The sequence below is a fragment of the Sinohyriopsis cumingii genome, chromosome 15, assembly GCF_028554795.1.
Source record: "Sinohyriopsis cumingii isolate HCF-2022 chromosome 15, ASM2855479v2, whole genome shotgun sequence".
NCBI classification, from domain to species: Eukaryota; Metazoa; Mollusca; class Bivalvia; order Unionida; family Unionidae; genus Sinohyriopsis; species Sinohyriopsis cumingii.
In genome coordinates, this window is record NC_142975.1 from 127,693,428 (window position 1) to 127,702,875 (window position 9,448).

At 35.1% G+C, this 9,448-nt stretch overlaps 1 protein-coding gene across 2 annotated transcripts in view; it reads left to right on the top strand.

The window, feature by feature from the left end:
* The window catches only part of LOC149782738 (uncharacterized), a 4,294-nt gene extending 1,396 nt beyond the window's left edge, over positions 1-2,898 (top strand). For both annotated transcript variants that reach the window (XR_016414616.1, XM_089934908.1), the window contains exons 3-4: positions 72-170; positions 2,439-2,898. Coding sequence is in view for 1 of the 2 variants with exons in the window: in XM_089934908.1 (XP_089791034.1) it covers positions 72-170; positions 2,439-2,695 (356 nt within the window). In the remaining variant the exon portion in view is untranslated. The remainder of the gene's footprint in view (positions 1-71; positions 171-2,438) is intronic.
* The last annotated feature ends 6,550 nt before the right edge of the window (positions 2,899-9,448 follow it).

The following is a 9,448-nucleotide window of genomic DNA, read 5'->3' on the forward strand; positions in this document are numbered from 1 at the left end:
TTGTAATGGCCGGACATACAACATAGAAGTTCATAGAAATATGTTATATAATCTTTTATTTTCTTTTTCAGTCATCTGTAAAGGAGACCGCTATTTTGACCAAAATACTGGCAACTGCGACCCTTGCGCTCCCCTTTGTGCAGTCACAAATTGTTCACGCATATGTCCCAGTAAGTTGTTAAAACAACTGTATGGCACCTAAAGCAAGATATTTTAAGGATTGGCGCAACCACTAGTTAAAACATATAAATTTTGGTTCCACAAGATGAAATATATCCGGCAGTAACGTAGGTGAAGAAACTTTTCTTTTTCTTATGGCATCATGTGAAATATATTTTCACATGTGAATATATAAAGATTTATTTTTCACAGGTGAAAAGATAAGGATATATTTTCGGATGTGAAAATAGAGGTATGAGAAAAAATGATAAAAATGATAATTTTTTTTCGCTATCAAGTGATTATATTTCACTCTCAGGTATATAATAATATCTGAATATTCATCTTCAACCTCTTTCTCAAGGATTGGTCTAGCTATGCTGTAATTTTGCAGACATCGTGCCAAAGATTTTAGAATCGAATAAATTACCGGCTCTGCTGTGTGTGCAGTACCAAAAATATATTAGGCTACAGATCTTACGTGTGATGAGATAAACGATATGCTGCACCTTTTATCGCCACCGGGGCCAGATTCAATAGAGTGGTCTTGATTAGTGATTCGCGTTAGCTACGCCCTGACTAGGATGGTCCTTGATTTTTTTGGTCTCCGGTAGGCGACTACAGGTTTGTTAGGGAGAATTAACTTTAATGCAAAACCTGTCAACATATAATAGAGACCAGGACATTTTCTAGCGCAGTGACTAGAGAAAAATTAAACACACATGGTCCAAACAGAACGTGCAAAACAGAGAATGTAATTTATCGCGTCACATGTTAGATCTGTAGCCATCAGTATGTCAGAGAAACTGAAAAGCTACACACAAAAAAGGATCAATCATTATAGATCTCATTGGATGACAAAAAAGCTGTACAGAAACCCGGTCGCAGAACCCTTCTCCTCCCCTGGCCACACTTTCAGTGATATGACACTTATTGCAATTGCTCACAACCCCAACTGGAGTCCCCCAAACTAGGAAAGAAAAATAATTTTAATGGATGCGGCGCTTTATAACATTGAGACAAAGCGGTTTAAGCCAAAAAGACTAGGTAAAGACAACCATGCACAATAAAATTATCTTTTGCAGCCGACACATTTTCTTTTAAATAATTCTCTAAATTTGCTTAATAACCTATCACTACTATGACAACGAAATATCCAGGATATAATTTGCGTTTACATAAATTTACATAAAATAACAGATATCGTTATGCATCATCAATTTCTAGGTCAATACAAATATTTTCCAGTATCAGCAACAAGCTGAAATACACTAATTGAAACATAATAAAGTTTAAAAATTGAATTCCCGTCGAAATGGCCATGTAAAGTCTCGCAAACATAACCTTTTTTCTGGTTTATCTGTTTGGCCTTGTTTATGTTTTGTATTTGCCTTTGAAAAAGACTCATTAAAGAGTCGAAAGTGCTCAGTCGAGCTAGATACTAGTTTCGCACTGTTCGTTGTAATTTTATTGCATATATAGATAAACAATGTTATAAATTGACTCTCATAGTTTAAAGTTTTCACAAGATGTACTTATTATTCGTGGATACCCCCAACACTAGTTCACACCAATGTTCTTTTTTTTTGGGAGGGGGGCACCAGACAGATGCCCTCCCCCCCCCCCCCCCACTTAACCAAAGAGTAAAGTTGTTTTATGTGTGTATGTTTGCCTCTTGATATGTAGTTTGTATTCTTTAGAAAAGGATTCCGAACAAAACTTTTTTTAGAATAAATTTTGTCGGGGTAAGTTTTAGAGCCCTAGTGTTTTCTACAGGTTAGATTTTCCGAATCGCTTTCATTCACCGTCTTTGGAATTTCATTCCTGGTTATTCTAGTTGACCAATGTTTCCGCTAAGCTTGTTTGATGTCTTGGCGCAGCTAAATGTATTCTGCGTGCAGAGATAATTCTTTCGATTTCTCGTGAGCACACTTTCTTCTAATTGATTACAGTTGTTTGTTGTTCAAAATATGTTCAGTCTTGACATGGTTGAGATTAAAATTCCAGATGTTTGATTTAATGGCATTAAATCTATAATGATACACTTTGACTCACCCTGCCTGAGGATACAATTTCCGTTAAAAATATCTGCTCAGTGGCCTTTACTCGGCGCTAACTAGTGTACATGCCTTAAACGGAACGTTGGTTCACACGCACCTGCTTTTGGTCACTAATAAAATCAGTTGCACCAATTTATTATAAAATACTCTCTCTCTCTCTTAGCTTTTCCTCTGAAGAAAGAATTTCAATGTCATCTCAAGTATAACTTATCTTTCCAGATTATCATATGCCAAGAGCGTCAAGCATAGTTCAAACAGCTTTATCAGATAACAGTTCGACCTTCAGAATAGACTATCTCGCGATTATCATTGCCGCGACATCCTTTGTTCTTGCTTTATTTGGATATACATTATACAAACGATATCAGATGAAGAACAGCGAGATTCCAGTGACAACTGTTGCCGTTCAGATTGATGACCCAGACACTGAAAACGAAGAACGAGTTCCCATCAACACAAATACAGAACACATTTGACGTTTTTAGAAAACATTATGCCAATTCTTTTGTCATACCTCAATAAAAACTAGACCAGTTTCATTTCAGATTCATATATTGTCTCTTCCATTGTCATCAGCGAACACTGTACAGGCAAATAATATAAAACTAAAACTGAACCTAAAGAGAACAAAATCTGTATTTGTTGTTGAAAGAAATAAAAGAGATTACGTGTTTCATTACTGAATTATTTCCTAAACTGTATGGTTCTTTTCTTACACACACACACACACACACACACACACACCTACCTGCATGCATGCATGCGTACGTACGTATGTACATACATACATATCATCTCAAGTAACAATATATCTACCCCGTTGTTCCCCACATACCCACTTGCCTCCTTAAATGCATATAGAGAGACAAAAATATGGACGCAGATACACACGCAAACATGCCTCTTTTTCCTTGTAGTGTTTGTGTGTTTCCTTTATAGTGTGTGTGTGTGTGTGTGTGTGTGTGTGTGTGTGTGTGTTATCTCTCATGTCAAAATTAAACACAAATATGTAATACATGTACATGAGAATTAACTTTGAAATAGTAAGAACTGTTGGCGTGGACTGTGCACCAAACCCACAAAAAAAAAAAATAATAAAAAAAATAACTGGCTTATTAATACAAATGTCTTCTAACATATATTACCACTCTTTGCTCGATCACATTATTTCTGCTACTTAAAACAACACTAAACTACTATCATTATTTGAAATTCTCCTTACTACTGCACACAAGATCCCCATATTTCTAAACCCCGTAGTACTATATAATTTTCTCAAATATTGCATAAAAACAATAACAGAACCATGACCATAGACCTGACAACTAAATGTTTTATTTACTACTCGAGTTTTAGAGACATGACCCAGGCCTCTCCTACACCTATCAAATAAAATATTACCATAGTATCGCGATATTAAAACCTTACTGCGGAATTTTAAAATGCTATAATTTTGGTACTTTATAAACATGATGAAAGATGGAAATGTATATATATATATATATATACTTCAACATCTTAACTTCATTGAGGTTAATTGCACAATTATGACAAAAATGCAACTCTTGGTAAGTATACATTGCAATAGCGATATATTGTCGATATGAGTGACTTGCAATATTCCATTGACTGTGTAGCAACTTTGTTACAATTCAGTTCATCAGACTTTAAGAAATGAATTCCTGTGCAGCATGCCTAACTCAGCAATGCTAGAGCCATATAATGTTGATGGCAATTGCGTAACTATTTAATACCTTATCTAAAAGGAAAGGAGAGCTTTTTTATGCTCAAGTAAGTCATAAATATTCAACACCATTTGAATGGAGCTTTAAGCAACAAATTTCACATTGTACCAAAAGAGTTTGGAAGTAAAATTTTACTGAAGTGTTTTGTTTTTCTCAGGCTATAATACTTTCTTGTAAGTTGGGTAAAGTAAATTATTCAGTTTAAATATAAATTAAATTTAACACAATACTAATCATATTTGTCGAAAACATGGTAACTTAGTAATTTGTTGCGTCAACACATATTTTAGTTGGGTATTTTTCCCTATATTTTACGAATTGATCATTGAATTTCAATAGTTGCCAATAAACGTGCACTGTTGTCTCTGCAAATAACCTTTATGAAAGAAAGAAGAAAAAAAAAGACACTGTTTTAATTTGTAAAACGGTACAATACATGTACATAGCCTCGAATAAACAAGATCGTACGGATATCCATAAATTGTATTGCTGTTTATATCAAACCATTGACATGCTGGTTATTAATGCTGATCTGCATAGTGTTAAAGACCAGACATAAACAACCATCTTGAAAGAACATGTAATGGCTGACATGTCCCGATTCAATTCTGTAATTGGCAGCTTTGGAGGAAAACGGGGATAGGGGATCCAGCATGCAGCCTGCAGACAAAAATTCTGAGGTGGCAGGATACAGTTTCGTAAATTGGCCCCTGGTAAATTTCTTAACTTAAGGCTATGTTGTTTATTTTTCAGCTATTATCGTTTACTATTTAAAGATATGGATATAATTGTGAACTAGGAGTTTCGCGCTTGTGTTGTTCTTGAAATTGATATCAGGCATGTACACCTTCCATAGTTACTCTGCAGTATGTTGATAGTGAAATACCAATAGTCGGATAGGAAGAAGAGCTAGCTTCCCATAGCAGTAAACACGTGTTTGGGGCAAGTAGAATATCTCAAAAACGGCTTGGATGACAACTGTTTTCAATTGCATCAGCCTGTTCAGTAAACAATGTTTTGCAGAATTGTCATTTGGGAAAAGGGCTTGTATTTGCACTGTGAGCATCACATGGTGTCAAAAATTACCTTCGGACGTGAAAATTGCAGGTATAAATTTGGGATAGGGGATTATAAACTTCTTCTGCTATGAACTGCCATTGACTTCTCTGGTCAAGTGGATAATATTCTTATGCTTTGTTTTAATAATGCTATCTAAAATTATGGACCTTTTTGACCTCACTTGTGTATTTGATTATTTATGATTATTGTTAATACTAGTTCGCTGATTGCGGTATTACATTTGTACATAAAAACTGGCCAATGTCCCCTGAATGTATACGTAATGGTTGATATGTCCCAATGCCACGCAGGACATGGCAGCTTCGAATGAAAATGGGTTGGATGGGTTGACCTTCAGGAAATACACTCTGTAAGGAATATGCTATACATGTAAATGAACAGTTCCATAGTTATCGTAAAATATATTCTGCGTATAGAATTTAAAATTTCATTTTAACATGTTTCTACTTATATAATGTATTATGTTCTTTTGACATGCATTCTACTTACAGAATATAACCTATTACTGTAACATGCATGAATTCTACTTAAAAACTTTAAACCTCGTTTTAACATGCATTCTACTTATCGAATTTAATATGTTCCTTTAACGTGTATTATACTTATATAATTTATAATGTCAAACTTACTCTCCGTGATATTAAAATATATTAATCATGCATTCTGTCAAAATATTCCTTGACTTGTTCATGTTTATCGAAAAGTTGATACTGATTAATGAATCATGGACGTATCCAGGCCTGAACCTACTTTGAACTATCAAACTTTGCAAATAAAATAATAGAATACATAGATTAAGCCACGCTTATATAAAAATCATACAGGTCATGTGTGCGCACTTAACACATCTTAAATTCAATATAAATTTTAGTTTTAAAATATGAGACTAATTTTTCTTGACCAGAGTCTATTCAGTCCTGATTATTGAATGGTCTGCACCTTATCTGTTATCAAGAATCTTCCAACGAAAATCATCGATCGATATGAACTATACAAAACTGGATCAAAAGAAAAAGTGCACGTCTAGTCTTATGGTGACAACATAGGGTAGAGCGAATTTGTTTATCAGGGTGCAGATTCATTATAACATCACAACGGGATACTCAGTCCGGATTGTACTGGATCAAACTTAGAGTTTTAGTTTGATCTCATCCAAAAATGTCCATGTACTTTAACTTTGATTTTGCCGTATGCACTTATCGGGGCATGTAAATAATGACCTTCCAATGGAATATGGATGTGTGAGAATCTATATAAAGAAAATAATCGACATTTAAAGGTACGAACAATCAAAATCGAAAAAATTGCACCCATGAATGATATAATCGCATTTGAACAACTATATGACCTGTCTGACTTTAATTATAGTTAAGTACAGGTTTGAATTAAGTGGTATTGTTACCCCCACCCCTACATGCCCATGCATCGTAATGAAAATGATGCGATAAAACATTCTATGAGGGCTTAGCGCAGAATTTGAAGAATATTAACATGAAGAACAAATCGTAGTGCGTCATGTCCCTAAACAGGACACATATTTGAACACTCGTATACACGCAAAGTTAACGTTGTAAGCCAACGTGATCAAAATACGGGTTTACTCTCCATGTACATTTCGCAACCACACTACGGCCGAGACCACTGCCTGACCTTCATACCGAAGAAGCAACGGAGTGCAGAGCAGTCACGGCACAAAACTAGAATAAGCGCTGCCATCTATTTATAGAAACTAAGTAATCTCCGTAACATATATTTAGTAACATATGGGTATTGCCCGTCTAAATTTAGATGAGGTCACGATTACAAATCATGTGACAGCTTCACGCCACGTTCCTTGTTGGTTATATGAAATCGTTCGCCGGTCTTTGAAAATTTCCTGAGTAATAACCAATGAGAAAATTTTGCAATTACGCATGTTAGCTTGTTTTGTCATAATTTGTACAAAGAAGAATTGAATGTAATTGTAATTATATATGTAAAACTTTTTCTGGCTTTCGTGGGGATTTAAGTGGAGAAATAATACGGATATTTATAAAAGCAATGTTCTTGATTCACAAGGGGTTCAAATGGACCGTAGATATATCACTAACAAATAGAAATAGATATTTTATTAATTGCACGTCAATTTATGGCATTTAAATGGATTAAACATAATATAAGCCCAATGTTAAAATATGTTTTAGTCAAATTATCAGGATACATCACACGATTACATCTAGATTTTTGAGGATTCTTTACCTTCCCATCCATCTTTATGTTATGTAGTAATAGTAGCATTGATGTTGTTTATGTTTTCTTTTTGTTTTGAACAACTTATGTAGGTGTCATTCTCTCCCCACGGTGACATCAGTTGTGGTCAATTTTTTTTTTCTTGTAAATTTTCAGACATTAAATATCATCCCCGAGATACCTTAACGTACATTATTGTTTATCGTCTTTCACGTCAGCCAAATAACTCAAGAGTTTAAAAGGACCCAGTATATTCCGCTCGTTAGTAGCTTCATCTAATTTTATTTACGTGCTAAAATGGCCGAATCTTTGGAATTGTGACATGCAGATACATTCCATTATGTAGCTTCCTTTTGCCACACAATTCTCCTGGAAAGGTTTAAAAACAGCCCGATTATAAAATATAAACAGTAACCTCATTTATAAAAGAAACATTTTAACATGGAAAGGAGTTTTCCTTGAGAGTGGCTTGACAGTCCATAGTTTCTACCCATATTCACTTGAGAAATAAGCAAACAATCACATAAATTGTTCACATACTTAGGTTTTCCCTTATCAGCTTTTACAAGCAGCCGCTGCAATATGCATATATCTTATTTCATCGAAGAGAGATGCATATTTTCTCATAAGATTTCAAAGGAACAGAGATCCGTGGTGGCTCAAGTTTAGCGTGCCGGACTCATTATCGAAACGGTGATACCCATCATAATACAATAATTTTAGAATTGTAGACAAATTATCGTAAGTTTATCTGACACATATTTTTGACGTTTAACCAGTCAAAGAGTGCGTTAGATGAGTTACAATTTGGTACTTGCGATAGTTTCTCTTGAGTTTATCACAGTTAAGAATTCAACCATCGATCGCAGTATTAATCGAAGTCATAGTTATATCATACGGGATAAAGACCTGTTCTTAGCGCGTGAAGAAACTTGATTTACCCAGATCATAAAAAATTAACAGCCTAGACAGTTTCTAAAATAATGCCTACACAGAGGGACATATAACTGAGTCGATACACTCTTAATGGCTCCGGTGGCGTAGTGGTTAGAGCGTCCGCCTCGGATGTCTGAGGCATGATGCCCCAGTGCTAAACATCACTATAAACTGCCACACTGCAGACATCGTAGCGATATGACTGAAAAATTGTTAAAAGCTACGTTAAAAATCCAAATCACACACACACACACACACACACACACATACACACACACACACACACACACACACACACTTAATGGCTTTTATGGCACAAAATGCTCAAAAAGCAAACCTAGCTTTGTTTTAGCATTGTATCTGTCACTGACGTTAGTGGACTTATCAGGGAAAGTTATTAAGTGAGTCAACCATTCATATGAAGAAATATCAACTTCTGATTGGCTGGTATAGAGGAAGACGTCATGTACTTTGCCTTAACGTAACCATTCAGAGAGGATATCTCCTGACAGATGTAAACTTATATATTACTACACAGATGGCCGTATCAAAACCTAGCAGTAAACAGACTTTTTTCTTACATAATTTGAAATATTAAAATTAAGATGAACATGTTTCGTTTATGACAGAACAGGAGCTGATGTGGTGGTGGTGGGGGGAAGAAAATCCCTCTCCACCAAAACCCGAGGGCAGAATAACCGGTAAGTCTCATAAAGTAAGGTTTTTTCCAAGTTTGATATTTATAATTATGTCCTGGAACTGCATAAAATAAATGAGTTTGTCAACCACAATGAATTCCTTCCAACATTCCCTTTGCCTACTACTATGCCTCTCTAAGCCATAACATTTGGTCCGCTCCTGCAAGACAGCTTGTATCATTCATAAACGTAATGGCTGCGAACTCTTGGAAAGCTTTGCACACAAGTTAGGATCTCTTCTGAAATTAATAAGTCTTACATCACAGAATATGTGCATATAATGTAGCATTCAAAAGTGTTGGCAGTTGGCCAATAAAAGACATAAGTATATCGTATGAATGTCTTCTTTTTTGTGACTATATAACAATCAGCGATATGAATATATTGTGCATTAGATGGTTAGGACTGTATTTCTTAAATTAATATGAGTCAAGTGCACCTAACTTTGTTGCTGTACGGTATTCAAACAGTGAGATACTAAACATTGTGCTAGGAATTAGTGCTTAACGCCTGTACGGTATTCATACAGTGAGATACTTAA